Source organism: Scyliorhinus canicula, chromosome 12, assembly GCF_902713615.1.
Source record: "Scyliorhinus canicula chromosome 12, sScyCan1.1, whole genome shotgun sequence".
Taxonomy (NCBI): Eukaryota; Metazoa; Chordata; class Chondrichthyes; order Carcharhiniformes; family Scyliorhinidae; genus Scyliorhinus; species Scyliorhinus canicula.
In genome coordinates, this window is record NC_052157.1 from 121,450,297 (window position 1) to 121,468,068 (window position 17,772).

General features: G+C 42.9%; 1 protein-coding gene across 4 annotated transcripts in view; it reads right to left on the reverse strand.

The window, feature by feature from the left end:
- The window catches only part of mtmr4 (myotubularin related protein 4), a 198,281-nt gene that overhangs the window by 35,267 nt on the left and 145,242 nt on the right, over positions 1-17,772 (reverse strand). For all 4 annotated transcript variants that reach the window (XM_038813960.1, XM_038813962.1, XM_038813963.1 and 1 more), the window contains 3 exons: positions 17,337-17,503; positions 16,889-16,985; positions 221-334 (listed from right to left, as the gene is read on the reverse strand). In XM_038813960.1, coding sequence (XP_038669888.1) covers positions 221-334; positions 16,889-16,985; positions 17,337-17,503 — 378 coding nt within the window. The remainder of the gene's footprint in view (positions 1-220; positions 335-16,888; positions 16,986-17,336; positions 17,504-17,772) is intronic.

Genomic DNA, 17,772 nt, shown 5'->3' on the forward strand with positions numbered 1-17,772 from the left:
CCTGTGAAGCTCACAAGAAAATAAAATGCCAGTTTTAAAAATTTAATTATCCATTTCCATAGTCAATAAATGGAGTTCATTCATTAATAATGTGTGTATTATACATGGTAGGAATCTGATAAATCCATCTCATTTTGTCATTTTAGAACATAAAAGCCTCCAGGAGGAATTCCTTGCTGAGAATGAAGAAATCAGAAATGTTAAAATTTAAGAACTTCACCTGTAAACGACCACAGGAATCCTTTTCCAAGATCTGAAGGTCCCTACACTCTCCAATTCTTTATCTGTGATCCACACTGGAACAAGCAGCTTTTGGGGGTAACTAGCACACAACCTGCAAAGGCAAATGAAATAAAGAACTTAAAAGATGAGTTTAGTCTGACATCACCTCATACTTGTGATACAGACAATAAGGGGTCAAATAGAAAGGCACAAAACAACTTTCCAATGCGAATGTTAGCAATAACTGGTTAAGCCCCATCAAGACCTTACAATGAAATCACAGCAGCATTGTGCCTATTTTTCCACAATTCCAGAGCCAATCCATACATTATATTTCACAAAACTACAGTTTGAAATCTGCATTTATAATTACATTGCACTTTGTAGCCCCAGGGCCCTCTGTCCGCATGGCATATTTCACACACTTAATTCAAAAATATATATTGGAATCCCAATGCCCCATGTATACATTACATTGCATGTAATGTGGTTCCAGCGCTATTTTGCAAACATTTACATCAGCCATATGGGCCAGGTCATGTGCAATTCTCCGGCAGCTCATGCCAGTGGGATTTTCTGATCCAGCCAGCAGCGCACCTCGCCACAGAATTCTTGGCAGCCTGGGGCGGCTTCAATGGAAATTCCCATCGACAGCAGCGGCACCAGAGAATCCTGCCACCAGCGATGTGCTGCCTCCCGCTGCCAAGAAATATGCGGCTGGGAGGCCAGAGAATCCCGCCCAATATGTATGAGGACTCAGAGCCTCTAGTGTATGTGGTATGCAAATGTTACAATTCCATGGCTTCTCATGAAAACATTACATTACACGAACCATTACTTTTCACACTGAGATAATTCCAGGCTCCTTGCATGTCTATATGCACAGTGGTAAGTTGCCACATGCATCCACATTGTATTGTACAGAGCCAGTGATTCTAGTAGACCCTCGTGCATACATCATATATTACGTACAGAAGCCACAGGCACACACTTACGAAAACAGCAGTCTTTAATATGCATTTAATTAACCCCAGAGTTAAGTCAAAAAACATTAGTGGGTGTTGTATATAGGCCCACAAACTGTAGTTGGGAATGGCATTAAATAGGAAATTAGAGATGCATGCAATAAAGGAACATCTGTAATTATGGGTGATTTTAATCTGCATATAGATTGGGCAGATCAAATTAGTCACAATACCGTAGAGGAGGAATTCCTGGAGTGTATACGGGATGGTTTTCTGGATCAATACACTGAGGAACCAACTAGAGAACAGGCCATCCTGGACTGGGTACTGTGTAATGAGGACGGAATTATTGTCAATCGAGTTGTGCTAGACGCCTTGGGGATGAGCAATCATTATATGATAGAACTTTCCATCAAGATGGAGAGTGAAGTAGAACATAGAACATTACAGCGCAGTACAGGCCCTTCGGCCCACGATGTTGCACCGTCCTGTGATACCCTTCTAAAGTCCCTCTACACTATTCCCTTATCGTCCATATGCCTATCCAATGACCATTTGAATGCGTTTAGTGTTGGCGAGTCCACTACTGTTGCAGGCAGGGCATTCCACGCCCTTACTACTCTCTGAGTAAAGAACCTACCTCTGACATCTGTCCTATATCTATCTCCCCTCAATTTAAAGCTACGTCCCCTCGTGCTGGACATCACCATCCGAGGAAAAAGGCTCTCGATGTCCACCCTATTTAATCCTCTGATCATCTTGTATGCCCCAATTAAGTCCTCTCTTAACCTTCTTCTCTCTAATGAAAACAGCCTCAAGTCCTTCAGCCTTTCCTCATATGATCTTCCCTCCATACCAGGCAACATTCTTGTAAATCTCCTCTGTACCCTTTCCAATGCTTCCACATCCTTCCTATAATGTGGCGACCAGAACTGCACACAATACTCCAAATGCGGCCGCACCAGAGTTTTGTACAACTGCAACATGACCTCGTGGCTCCGAAACTCAATTCCTCTACCAATAAAAGCTAACACACCGCAGGCCTTCTTAACAACCCTCTCAACCTGGGTGGCAACTTTCAGGGATCTACGGACATGGACACCGAGATCTCTCTGCTCGTCCACACTACCAAGAATCTTACCATTAGCCCAGTACTCTGCCTTCCTGTTATTCCTTCCAAAATGAATCACCTCACACTTTTCTGCATTAAACTCCATTTGCCACCTGTCAGCCCAGCTCTGCAGCTTATCTATGTCCCTCTGTAACTTGTAACATCTTTCTACACTGTCCACAACTCCACCGACTTTAGTGTCATCTGCAGATTTACTCACTCATCCTTCTACGCCCTCCTCCAGGTCATTTATAAAAATGACAAACAGCAACGGCCCCAAAACAGATCCTTGTGGCACACCACTATAACTGGACACCAGTCAGAGCATTTCCCATCTACCACCACTCTTTGTCTTCTATCAGCTAGCCAATTTACTGCTAAATCACCCTGAATGCCTGAAAAGTAGTTGAGACTAGGGTCCTGAATCTTAATAAAAGAAGGTATGATGATATGAGACGTGATCAATTAAAGGGATAACTGTGGACCGGCAATGGCAAACATTCATGGAGGGCATGGGGGGGAACTAGAACAAATGTTTAGCCCTGTCTGGCACAAATGGGAGCAGTTTAGAATTCAGTAACGAAGGACCAAGGGATTGAATAGGATCGGGCAAAGAGAGTACAAGAGTAAGTTTGCAGGGAACATAAAAATTGACTGTAAAGGTTTCTACAGGTACGTGAAGAGAAAAAGATTGGTGAACACAAATTTAGGTCCCTTACAGTCAGAAACAGGGAATTTATAATGGGGGACAAAGGAATGGCTGAGGAACTAAATACACACTTTGGTTTTGTCTTCTCAAATGATGACACAAATAAGATACCAGAAATGTTAGGGAATGCAGGGTTTGGGTTTAGTGAAAGGTGTGAACTGAAGGAGATCAATATTATTCGAGAAATAGTGTTGGGGAAAATGATGGGATTGAAGGCTGATAAATCCCCAGAACCTGATAATCTACATCCCAGAGTACTTAAGGAAGTGGCTCTAGAAATGGTGGATGTATTGGTCGTCATCTTCCAGGTTTCTATAGACTCTGAAACAGTTCCTACAGATTGGAGGTTAGGTAACGTAGCTCCACTATTTAAAAAGGGAGGTAGTGAGAAAACAGGGAATTATAGACTAGTTTCTGACGTCGGTAGTGGACAAAATTTTAGAGTCCGTTATCAAAGATTTTATAGCAGAGCACTTAGAAAACAGTGGAGTTTATGAGGGAGAGACAGTTGATGTGGGTTACTCAGACTTTCAGAAGGCTTATAACAAAGTCCTCGCTTAAAAGATTATCGTGTAAAATGAAAGCGCATGGGATTAGGGGTAGTGTTGCCCGTACCAGCCTCCCCAAACAGACGCCGGAATGTGGCGACTAGGAGCTTTTCACAGTAACTTACTTGCGACAATAAGAGATTATTATTATTATTATTAATTATAATTTGGGGGAGATACTGGTATTCTATAAAGAAGGCCGTGTATCTGGGGCAGCACGGTGGCACAGTGGTTAGCATTTCTGCCTCCAGCACTGAGGACCCGGGTTCGAATCCCGGCCCTGGGTCACTGTCCATTGAGTTTGCACGTTCTCCCTGTGTCTACGTGGGTTTCGCCCCCACAACCCAAAGATGTGCAGGTTAGGTAGATTGGCCACGCTAAATTGCCCCTTAATATGAAAAATAATAATTGGGTACTCTAAATTTATTTTTTTTAAACTGTGGAGTTTCACGCCAGAAAATCTGGCGTGAAAGGGCCACAAATTCCAAGACCTGCAGGGGGCTAGCAGGCACCAGGCGTAGATCTCACAGCTTTTACTGCAGCTACGGGCCCCCGCACTTCCGGGTCAGAGGCCGTGCGCGCATGCGACGGCAGCAGCCTTCAGCAGCCACGTCGTGCTCCATGGCGGACTCCGACCGCGGAGCTGGACCCTAAAAATAAACCCCCAGGTCGCCCGCGCACCCGGTCCTGTCCGTCCGCACAAAGGGACTTTTACAACTTACAAAGGTTTCATAAGTAAACATGGGAAGGTTAATCCATTTTATTTGATCAGACAGTGGGGGCAATAGGAAAACATGAAAAAAAAAAATTATTTTTTGGAAAAGTTAAGTTCAAAGAGGTGAAGAGGACAGTAGAATCGGAGACTAGGCGGGGGGGAAAAGAGGATATTTAAAGCAGGCAGTGTCAAACTTGGGGGCGCGACCCGCGGGAGGATTGCAGAGCCGTCGTCGCAGCGCTCCCGATCGCGCAAATCTGCGCGCAACAGCCGCAGCAGCCGGCTGCAAGCGGCCACGAACACGTAAACAAAATGCGGCCGCACTGCGCATGCATGCCAGATCATCGGTGCACATGCGCAAAACTATACGCATGCGCGGCGAAGATCGGGCAGGCATGCGCAATGCGGTCGTTTTTTTTTAAACGGTTGTAGCTTTTTGTTTTACAAGTTCGGGGGGGTTTTATTCATTTATTTTATTCATTTAATTTTTATTTTTTTTATTTATTTTATTCATTTTTTTTACAAGTTCGGGGGGGGTTTTATTTGATAAAATGTTTCAGGAAAAAAATGCAGAACTTTGGGCAGGTGGAGACTCCATACTTTCTGACAGTGGAAGGCTTCCCCTTCATCCAACAGGTTCCATTGGAGGAGCATGTACGAGGGCCAAAGGGACCCAAAACCATTTCCTCCATTTTTGGCAGCAGCAAACAAGGTAAGAGAAAATGGTGGGTCACACAGGTCGGCCAGCGTGGGTCGCGAAGGTTGGCCGAGTTGGGTCCCTAAGGTTGGCCGGTTGGTAAAAATGGGTCGCTGGAAAAAAAGTTTGAAGAACACGGATTTAAAGAAAGGTGTTGATCTGCATTATGTAACTGTTTGGGGGAGATGACTGTGCTGAGAGAATGTGTGAAATCTGAAGAAGGAAATTATTTGCTTCAGAAAGCAGTTTGTTTTCTGAGCTTTCTTGCATTTCCACTGTAGAGTGCAAGCTTTTGAGAAGTTATATGGTGTACATTTACTGTTATAGTTTTCTCTTGGGGAATATTACTTTATTTTTATAGCTATAAATCTACAAGGGAGGTGTTGCCAAGAAGGTGCTTGTGTCCTGTTCATGTTTCTTTCAAATGCTTTGTGAGACTATGTAACTTTAATTTTGTGTGCTTAAGTTTTTTCTCTTCATGTTCATAATTATTTTTATTAAATCCTAAACATTTTATTGGAATTCTATGCTTCTGGGAGCAGCATCTTTTTCTCCTAATTTTCAGTGTACAAAAAAAAAGGCTATGATCAGTAAGACAAGTTTCCCTTTGGGATTTGGCTTGTTGAGCAAATAACATCCGCTGTGCTGTAACATGGAGTCAATGTTATACACAATACCCTGTATCCTTCAGAACAGCAGAAGAATTTAAATTGTTAATATGATCAATATCCACGGCATGGCAGCAGAGTGGCACAATGTTTAGCACTGATGTCTCACAGTGCAAAGGACCCAGGTTCAGTTCCGACCTCAGGTGACTGTGTGGAGTTGTACATTCCCCCATGTCTACGTAACAGAACACAACAGAGTCAGAGCTCTCTCTCAGAGCAGTTCATTTTCAAATTAAGAATTAAGAGCTCCAAAGGACTGTCTATGTCACACTCTGCAAGCAGGGAGATGGGATGTGCGAGATTCTGCTGCAACAATGCTATATACAATACAACAGAATTTACAGTGCAACAACTTGCTCAAATTAAAAGACAAACATGAGTAACTTTTGCATTTTTTGAACAGCACCTGTCACACCTGTATGGTGCTAGTTAAGATGGCCATTTCACCATCTCTCTGGCTTTTCACTTATACCAAAGGAGCAGGAAATGGATTTTATCATATGCTTCCAAACACAGCCATAGCCAGAAAAAAAGCAAAGCAACGATGCAATATCACACAGCGAAAGAAGTGCAACGGCATTATAAAGATACAGTATAACCAGATTAGTTCAGGATCGTCACGCACGGATATTCAACAGCCAGAGGAAGGCGATGCCAAAATATAAACGTCTTAAAACAGAAGGTTGTGGATAAATACTGCAGAGCCAGAGTTTTCAGAGTAGAGGGAAAAAGAAAATAGCTGCACCGATATTATATTGTTAGAGGAGAGATCAAAACAGTCACTTTCTATTGACACTGTGCAACTAAAGGTTGGGGCTCATGCATATGGAGACTGTCTATCTAGAGAAATAATAAGTCACTGTACACAGATCTTTCAGCACTACAATATGTATTCATTAATTAAGATACAGCCACCGTAGAACATACAAGAGGTATAATTGTCAGAGGGGCTTGCAACCTTTTAGCATGACAGCTTGCTTCGAAAGGTGCATATAGTATCCACTTCTACATCTGTACAATATTTATGGCAACATACTTCCTCCATTTCTACAGCTTTTATGCACCACAAACTCGAATCCCTGCTGCAATTGCAGTCAATATTTTGGGCTGGATTCTCCACCGGTGGGATGCTCCGTTTTGCTGGCAGCCTAAGGGTTTCTCGACAGCATGGGGCTGCCCCATTATGGGAAACTCCATTGACCAGCCAGCGAAACGGAGCATCCCGCCGGCGGGGTGAAATAGAAATGTGGCGCAGCAGGGCGGAGAATCCAGCCCCAGATCTTTCCTGTTGTCCAGTAAATATCACATTTTACTTTCATGCTAGTTAATGTAGAACTTTATTACTTGGATCAGTCATGCCTGTCCAATTGCGTTTTGCAAAATGTTGTCACATTCACACTTTCAACAAACCTGTGTGGCACTATCACTGTGCTAAATGGGACAGACTTTGAACAGGTCGAGCAACTCAAGACTGGGCATCCACGAGATGCTGTGAGCCATCAGCAGCAGCAGTACTGCACTCAACTAGAACCTGCAACCACATGGCCTGGCATATCCCCCACGCTACCATGACCACCAAGCCAGGGGATCAATCATGGTTCATTGAAGAGTGCAGGAGGGCGTGCAAGGAATAAGACCAGACATACCTAAAAATAAGGCTTCAACCTAGTGAAGCTACAGCACAGGACTACTTGTGTGGCAAACAGCATAAGCAGCAAGTAATACAGAACTAATACACAACTAACAGGTCAGATCTAAGCTCTGCAGTCCTGCCATATCCAGCTATGAATGGTGGTGGATAATTAAACAACTCACTTGAGAGGGAGGCTGCACAAGTATACCCATCCTCAATGATGGAAGAGAACATCTGTGCAAAAGATAAGGCTGAAGCATTTACAACAATCTTCAGCCAGAGGTGCTGAGTGGATGCTCTATCTCGACCTTCTATGGAGGTCTCGAGCATCACAAATGTCAGTCTTCAGCCAATTCAATTCACTCCATGTGGTATCAAAAAATAACTGAAGGCACTGAATACTACAAAGGCCATGGACCCTGACAATATTCCAGCAAGTCCTGAAGACTTCTGCTCCGCCCTCATCCAAGCTGTTCCAGTAAAGCTACAACATTGGCATTTATCCGGCATCCGTGTGGAAAATTGCCCAGATGTCCAGGACACAAGAAACAGGATAAATCCAATCAGGCCAATTATCGCACCATCAATCTATGATCAATCATCAGCAAAATGATGTAAATGGTCATCAACAGTGCTGCAGCTTTACTCAGCAATAACCTGCTTACGCATGCTTGGTTTGGGTTCCGCCAGGGTCACTCAACTCCTGATCTCATTGCAGCCTTGGTTCAAAACTGGACAAAAGAGCTGAATGAAAGAGGTGAGGTGAGAGTGACTGCCCTTGACATCAAGGTAGCATTTGCTTGATTATGGCAACAAGGGGCCCTAGCAAAAGCAGAGTCAATGGGAATCAGAGGGAAAACTGCTGGTTGGAGTCATACTAACACAAAGAATGATGGTTGTGGTGGTTGGAGGTCAATCATCTCAGCTCCAGGACATCACTGCAGGAGTTCCTCAGGCTAGTGCCCTAGGCCCAACCATCTTCAGCTGCTTCATCAATGAAAGTCTGAAGTGGGTATGTTCGCAGTTGACTGCACAATGTTCAGCACCATTTGCGACTCTTCGGATAATGAAGCAGTTCATGTCCAAACGCAGCAAGACCTGGACAATATCCAGGTTTGAGCTGTATCCTCCCTCTGATGTTCTACATCATGTCAACAACTTCCCAGTTCCCCGGTCCGAACCGCCTCCTCATTACCATGGATGTTCACTCCCTCTGTACCTCCATTTCCCTCCAAGATGGTCCGAGGACTCTTATTCTTCATTGAACAGAGACCTGAACAATTCGCTCCCAACAGGCCAAACAATTTCCCATCTCACTTCCTCCAAACAAAAGGCGTGGCTATGAATACCCATATGGGTCCCAGTTTCGCCCGTCTCTTTATGGGGTATGTGGAACATTCCCTGCTCCAATCCTACTCTGGCTCCTTCCCACAACTCTGTTATCGGTATATCGATGACTGTTTTGGTGCTGCTCCATGTCCTTGTCTGGACATGGAGAGATTTATCAATTTTATTTACCGCCTCTTATCACCTTCACATGGTCCATCACTGAAATACCTTGACCTGTCTCCATTTCTGATGACAGGCTGTCCACTAGTACCCATAACAAGCCTACCGACTCCCAAAGTTACCTCGACGACAGCTCGTCACACCACATATCCTGTAAGGATTCCATCCCATTCTCTCAGTTCCTTCGCCTCTGTTCCGATGATGCCACTTTTAAAACGATGCTGCTGACAATGTCTTCATTCTTCCTTAAATCGTGGTTTCCCACACACTGTGGTTGAGAGGGCTTTCAACCTTGTCCGCCCCATCTCCTGCACCGCTGCTCTCACCCCTTCCCCTCCCTCCCAGAACCACATGAATGTCTCCTGTGTCCTCATTTTTCACCCCACCAGCCTCCGTATTCAATGGATAATCCTCTCCCAGTTGTGCCAGAATGATGCCACCACGAAAAACATCTTCCCCTCATTCCCTGTGTCTGCATTGTGCAGGGACCATTCCCTCCAGAATACCCTGAACCACTCCTCCATCAGCCCTAACACCTCAACCCCTTTCCATGGCACCTGCCCATGCAATCGCAGAAGGTTATGCAACTTCCTCCTTGCTCATCATCCAAGGGCCTGAACATTCTTTCAAGTGAAGTAGTGCTTCACGTGAACCTCCTCAATCTGGTCTATTGCATTCACTGCTCCCTATAAGGTCTACTCTTCAGTGGAGAGACTAAACACAGACTGGGTCACCGCTTTGCAGAACACCTTTGATCCGTCCGGAAGCAGGACCCAGACTTTTTTGTCACTTGTGATTTCAACACACCATCCTGCTCTCATGTCCACATATCCGACCTTGGCCTGCTGCAATATTTGAGGGAAGCCCAATACAAACTAGAGGAATAGCACCTCACCTTCCCATTAGGCATGTTACAGCCTTCCAGACTTAACATTGAGTTCAACAACTTCAGACTGTGAACTTTCCTCCAGCTTCACTCCATTTTTATTTCCATCAATTTATTTTCAATTCTTCCATGGATTCATTTTTTCATCCCCTGTTCACTCTGCCTTCCATCCTGTTTTTCTCTTGTGTCGTCTCTCCGTCCCACCAGGGCTATCCATTGCCTGTTGCAGGTTGTCCATCGACTTGCTGCTAACTTTGTTCTGCCATTAACACATTCAGAACCCTTAACACACCACTATCCACACCCTTCTTAGCCATGATCACCACCATTTACTTTCCCTTTGTCTTTTTGACCACAACATCTTTGTCAAACTCTCCATAGCCTTAACTTATCGCTGTCCCTCTATTCAGCCCTTACAGCTCCACCTGCCCCTCGCCCCTCCCCTAACAACAGTATGAATCTCATCCTATTTCCCAGTTCTCTCCAGCAAAGAGTCACCCAAGCTCAAAATGTTAGCTCTGTTCGCTCTCCACAAATGCTGCCAGACCTGCTGAGATTTTCTAGCATTTTCTGCTTTTGTTCCCAGTTTTGGCTGAAAAGTGGCAAATAATATTCACGCCACACAAATGCCAGGCAATGACCATCTCCAACGAAAGTATCTAACCATCACCCTTTGGCATTCAATGGCATTACCATCGCTGAATCCCCCACTATCAACATCCTGAGGGTTACTATCGACCAGAACTGGACTAACCATATAAGTACTGTGGTTACCAGAGCAGATCAAAGGCTAGGAATCCTGTAGCAGGTAATTCACCTCCCGACTCCCCAAAGCTTGTTCACCAGCTACAAGGCACAAGTCAGGAGTCTGGATGAGTGCAGCTCCAACACTCAGGACGCTTGACACAATGATCACTTGTGCGGCCTGACCTGCTCTGGCTGCCACAGTACTTATATGGCTAGTCCTGTGCAGTTTCTGGTCAACAGTCAAAGCAGCCCTCTTGACTGGCACCCCTTCCTCAAACTTTCAACATCCACTCCCTCTACAACTGATGAACAGTTGCAACCATGTGTATCATCTCACAAGGTGCACTGCAGGAACGAGACAGGTTCCTTAGGCAGAAGATTTCCAACCCACGACCACTACCATCTAGAAGGACAAGTGCAGTAGATAACTGGGAACATCACAAACCTGGAGGTACCCCTCCAAGTCATTCACCATCCTAACTTGGAAATATATTGCCATTCCATCACTTGTCACTGGCTCAAAATCCTAGAATTCCCTTCCTAACAGTTCTGTGGGTTCAACTACACCTCAGGGACTAGAATTGTTCAAGGGCAACTAGGGATGGGCAATAAATGCTGGCCTAGCCAGCACCACCCACATTCCGTAAATTAATTTTTAAAACCCCACCAATCTGAAGTAACCACCATAAAGCTTCCTGAAGTAGTCACTTATCCAAGATTCAGGGTGTAATGGCCAATGAGTAAAATTCCTTTCTTATGAAGGTTTCTTCCTCTTTCTGCTTTAATACAGAAGTTTGTGACCTATGGCAAGTGCATTAGCTTGTCTAGTATTACAGGAATATGTACATGTAATATCACTAGTGTACAGGGGTACCATGAAATGTGCACGCTGTTGCAGAATATAATCATGCTGGCAAGTGAGATCCTCCTGAAATGATCTGACTTTGCAAAACAGAGAGCTGTTTACAGACTGCTTGATTGCAGAGTTGAGAAATATTACCTCATGCAGGAACGGAGTACTCCTTATTCATGTCTTACTTTATTTAGTGACATCCCAAATGAAATAAGCAGATAATGCTAAAATGTGTGTTCATCTAATGGGTATACAGCAATGTGGTTGAGAGATCATGTGCTGAATTCGCCAATATCGGGATTCTCCATTTTGCCGGCAGACCCAGGGGTTTCCCCCGACGGCGTGGGGCTGCCCCACAATGGGAAACCCCATTGACCAGCATGCGAAATGAGAATCCCAACGGCATGTCGCAAAGGAAATCTTGCGGCGGGACAGAGAAACCTGCCCAAAGCTGTCATTCAGATAGATTTAGTAAATGCCAAGTGGTCCAAGACCACATAATTATAGAATAATAGAATTGTTACACTGCAAGAGAATATTCAGCCAATTGTCAAAGCACCAGCTTTATGAATGAGCAATTTACTTAGCAATTTTAAAAGCTGCTACTTAAAAATCATTCATCCAAAAAGGTATGGAAAATATATATCTGCAACTTCAGGACATTCCAAAGTGTCTTACAGCAAATTAAGTACTTTTGAAATGTAGTTTCTGTTATGATGTAGAATATATGGCAAGCAATTTGTGCACAGCTAGGTCCACAAGTAACAATGGTGAGATAATCTATACCACTGATGCTCAGAGTGGTAAACATTGGTTAGGATACCCGGGATAACTCCCCATGTTCTACCCTGAAGCAGTCGCAAGGAATCCTTTACATATACTCAAGCAGGCAACAGGGTTTTGATTTACAATCTTTCTCAAAATATGTCATCTCTAACAAAAGAGCAACACCTCAGTACTACACTGGATTGACAGCCAAGATATTGTGCACCTTGTCATCAGCTAAGCCACAGCTGATTGCTCAATAAAAAAGTAGGTAGGGAAGGACAATATCAAGTATATCAACTCGCTGACAAACTACTTTGAAAACAAACATATAGGACCAATCTTTCCAAATAAGGAGCGAGTTGGTGTACTTGGTTAGACCTCACTTGTATCCAATTTTGACCTCTTCACGTGGTGGATGATTTTGAGATTTTGGAAAGGGTGTAGAGAGAACCACTGATGGAATTCCCAATCGAGACAATTGGGGCTCTATATTCCAGAAGGGAACGGACTTATAAGCTGGATTGTCAAATCTTTGCAATCACGCAACCAGAGGGTCATAAGATCATAAGAAATAGGAGATGTTCATTCGGCCCATCGAGACTGCTCCACCATTCAATAAGCTCATGTTGACCCAATTGTGGCCTTAACTCCATTTTCCTGTCTGCCCCCCAATTGGGTCAATGACCAAGCCCCCACTGTTCTCTGTGGAAGACAATTCCAAAGGCCAATGACCCTCTGAGAGAAATTCTCCTGTCCCCGTCTTGAACTAGAGACTTGTTCATTTTAATCTGTAGCCCCTATTTCTAGATTCCTCCAGAAGGGAAAACATCCTCTCCAAATCTATCCTATCAGGCTCCCTCACATCATTGAGGAGAATAGGAGGTATAGTCTATGTAACCCTTTGCATGTAATCCATTAATAGGATTTGGTTGTGGTCTCAGCTCCACTTTCCTGTCTGGCCCCATAATTGATTCACTTGCCTAACAAAAATCAGCCCAACTCTGCCTTGATTAAATTCAAAGACCCAACCTCCACTGCTTTCTGAGGAAGACAATTCCACTCACCAATGACCCTTTTGGAGAAAGACTCCTCCAAGTGAGAGCTCTTATTTTTAAATTTACCTCCCCTAGTTTTAGCCTCCCCCACAAGAGGAAACATCCACTCTATCAAGGTATCCACTCTATCAAGTCTCCTTGTGATGAATGTAGGAATTTCAGATGTATTGTATTATAAATAATTGGTGCAGTTCTGGATGAAGCTGTGACCACAGATCAGGAAGATTGCTCTTTGAAGTTCAGGTAAAAGAGATTAACAGTCTTGAAAGCAGGGCAAATTTGTCTGAGAACAAGCGGGGGCTGAAACAAGCTGGGAAACAGCTTCTGTAGACTTATAGCCAGAGTTTACATTTGGGTCTGACAGGGGTCAGGTCTTTTCTCACTTTCTCAAAGAACATCTCTGCAAAGCAAGTATTCCTATGTGCCATTGGTAGTTAAAGTGGATTGAGAGCCGAGATGGTCTATTTTCTTGTTTAAGTGGGAATAAAGATAGCAATTAAGGGTATTGTATTCACTGTATTGAGTAGTATTGTTTATGGGGTAATTGTAAGCTATTTTCTGGTGTGATGTTAAAGATTTTAATACGGTGTTAGTGATAAAAGTATATCCCTTTTTTTTTGTGAAATCACTCCTGGAGTGAAGTATCCTTTCCTCACAGTCCTATAAAATTAAAATTAAATATTGGGGTTTCTGTCCAGTATCCTAGCCACTGTTGGGGTCTGGTCTGGGATCGTAATAACCTCCGGATCCTATTTGTCTCAATACGTTCATCTTTCATTCTTCTGAACTCTAATGAGTATTGTGGCCTAACCTGTTCAACCTTTTTTCAGAAGATAATACCTTAAATAAGGAGACTAAAACTGCACACGGTACTCCAGATGTAGTCTTACTAACGCCCTGTCCAGCTATCGTAAAATATTCCCGATTTTATATTCCATTCTTTGTGCAATAAATGCCAACATTCCATTTGCCTTCCTAATCACTTGTACCTGCATACTAACTTTATGTGATTCATGCACCAGGCCACCTGGATCCCTCTCGGTTATGCTTATGTTTCAATAAGATCACTTCTCATTTTCTCACTCAAATATACATAGGCTGAACCTGCTCAACATTTCTTTATTAGATATCAGGGTTAAGCCTAGTGAACCTTCCCTGAACTGCTTCCAATACAAGTAAGGAGATCAAACTGTACGCAGTATTCAAAGGTGTGGTCCCACCAGTGCTCTGTACAATTGTACCAAGGCTTCGCCTACTTCACATTCCATTCCCTTTGCAATAAAGGCCAACATTCCATCTGCCTTCCTAATTACTTGCTATATTCGCATTTTAACTTTTTGTGATTCGTGTACAAGGACACCCAGACCCCGCTGTATCGCAATAACTATGGCAGTTATGCACGTGTTCAGACCAGGTGTGGATTCCTGCAGTAATTTGCTTACAAATGCTTTATTTCATAATTTTATGAACAATTTGGATGGGTTAATTCGTTAAATTTACTAATGACACAGGTCTATGGAGGACATTGGGCAAAATAAAATCTGCAGGATAATCTCGATACATTGACAGGAGAACGGTTTGTCAGATGTCTGTCAATGTGTATAAATGCAATATGTTAAATCGAGGCCGTGGTAACTCAAAACTGAAGACATGTGTACACAATTCAGGATTACCAAGATATGGTGATTATAGTTCTTGAAACAGGAATGTCTATGAAGGATTCAGAGAGAGATCTATAGCCAAAAAGGTTAAATACAAAACTAGAAATACAACATTTTTGCGCTGCAAGATCGTGATACAGTCACATCTAAAATCATAGATGGAAGCCTAGGATATACTACAGATCATAGGGTCACAGTAAGAGTAGTGACTGGAGAAATTTACCATGATAAATAGCAGTGAAGCCGTATGAGAGCATCATCAGAGGCAGAGTGAAAGGAGATGATGTCGGAGCTCAGTGTCGAGGAACAGAAGGAATGAGGAAGAAGCGGAGATCAGAATATCAAGTCATGTCTCAATGGCATAGTTTGACACTTTGAGGAAAGGAGACTCAGGTTTGTAGCGGATTGGAAGACAGATTGGAGGGTTGACGACGAAAAGCCTTTGGGAACTAAGTTGCTGGACAACAGTGCATTTCAGGACTTTGGAGAGAGAAATTTGAGAAACAGGACAAGGGTTGCTTTTTTGAAGAGTGAAGATAATAATGTTTGTTTTGGAGGAAAGACGGAAAATTATGGCGAATATAGCGTTGATGACATCAACAGGTTAAATAGGGATTAAGGTGATGAAGGCAGTGCTAAAATAAATAGTAATGAGATTGAGCAGAAGGTGGTGAACAAGAGAAGACTCGTGTTTTAAAGTATATATGGAAGTTGTGGGTTGTCTTTATTCAGAACAAAGGCAATAAACGAGAATGAAGAAATGTGGGATAGGTGAGCCATATTTTAGAGGAAATGACAGACAAGACTCTCAAAGACACGTGTAGCAACAAAATCAAGGGGGTGGGGGTCAAGGTTTGATGGTTGGAAATAAAATAAATTACGTAATTATTGGAAATTTTAATTATTCTCCAGGAAAGGGATTTGGGGATTACTTTACATAATGACCTGCAAAGTTCACATGAGGCTATCAGAAACAGTTACTATAATGCAGCTTTAGACAAAAACAGGCTGTTGTACTCGTCATCTCAAAATTGTCTAATCTTACAGATCAGATTAGTTTAATTAATAAGGGCCATTCATCAGATGCAAGACTGAATCACTAAGCACAGCAGGGATCTCAGCTAACCAGGCAATGTAGGTGCCTTGGCTCTCACACTACTGAGAGTGGCTCATCATTCAAAGTGATAGTGTGATTTGAATCACATCATTTTGACCTAGAGAACAGAAAGTTTGAGGAAAACAAGGAAAGCAAGTAAGTCAGGAGAGGGGAATTTATTTTGATAATTGAGGTTCAGGTCACAGAGAAGGATTTTAAGAAGTAATAGCCTTGAAGACTGAGAAGACAATTGATTAAGAGAATCCTAAAGGGTGGAAAATGGAAAAACGGGATAAAGTGAGAAGGGATTGGAGATTGGTCATGAGTGACAAACTGATTAATGGATATGATGGATTATAACGGCAGGCAGAGAAAAGAGTCAAAGTCACCAAGCCAGGTCCCGAATCTTGTGGCATTCCTTCGGTGCAAGGTTATGGATAGAGTCTGTCTTTATCTTGAATTTGAGTAGAGATTTAACAAGATGATGTGGTGGGGAAGCTGGCAATCCATTGCAGGGTGCCATTAAGAGAATCTCACTCGGGACCGAAACAGGAAACAAAAGGAAATGTGGAGGAGATTAAATAAATTTACTTCACAGGAACAAGACAGTTGAAGAAACACCAACTGAGGGTTTGAGTGACTTGTCAATAGTATGTGATGTAAGTGAGTGGATGGCCAATTTGAATTCTACAGAGGGAAAAGTATTTAAAGAGAAGTTGAGGGTGATGGGATTCAGGATTGGGGAATTTGGTGAACAAAGAACGATTTACTTGGCAGTGATGAAAGATGTTGACACGAGTGGAAGGTGTGAAAGATAGTGAAGAGAAAAAAGAAAAATGGTGACTCGCGATTCCCAGCAGAATTCTTCACAATCCTACAATGTAAGTGTATCTGCCCTGTGATCTTTCAACCTTGAGTGGCTCAGCCACTATCATCGCCTCTCAAGTGTTTAGCTGTCATGTGCTAATCAGAATGCATTGGCCATGTCAGGTAGCAGTCCAAATAATAATTTTCGTATCTTGTTTAGCCATTAGAATTCACTCACTTATAATTAGTGTTGACTTCACTGACTCTCCAGACATTTTGCAGATCAAAACGCATCCTTTCTACTTCCATTTCAAACCGGTGGCAGACATGATCACCTGAAGAAACACAAGAGGAGCTAACAGTCAGGTTTAATTAGAATAGAATATGCCAAAGAAATAATTAAAGACTTTAATTATTTTGACTTTTTCTTGGTTTATATTAATTCTTGTTGCTGACAGTTTTCAATACTAGCCAGGGCAGTACTACAAGTAAAACTAAGCAATCCACCTCATCTGGCAAAGCTGAGCTACTTGACATGATACCAGGGATACGAGAACGATTGTCAAATGGCATATCAAGAGCTGCCAAAATTAAACATTCATTCACCAGTCCACGTCACAAATTGGGCACACACCGCACCCCCGTCCCCCTTCAACCCACGACCCATCATTCATTTCTCCACTCACCTGGATGACAGAGGTGCACATGCTGATCTTCCTCATCTGCACAGATTCCCAGGCACCAGGCATGATAGGCAAAGGCAAACAAATCCTCCAGTCTGGTCGGATGGGCAATCACCTTGTTTAATCTCTTCAGCCATTCCTGACATTGCTTAAATGTAGAAAAATGACACCTGTGGAACAGCAAGAGTTTAGAAAATAAGGCACCCTCAGCACCAAAATACCTATTTACTGAACAATGCAAATGACCAGATGTTTCTGAATATTCCTACTCAACCTTTTCCACTAAAACCTCAATATTCATCATTGATTTAGAAAAACACGCAAGACATGATCTTAATTAGACATTATAATTCAGCTGTAAATCAAAATAATAAAATATAAACACCAATACAGTAGTGTCCTCTTCTCGAAAACATGCATGGAGTACAACCCCATTTAT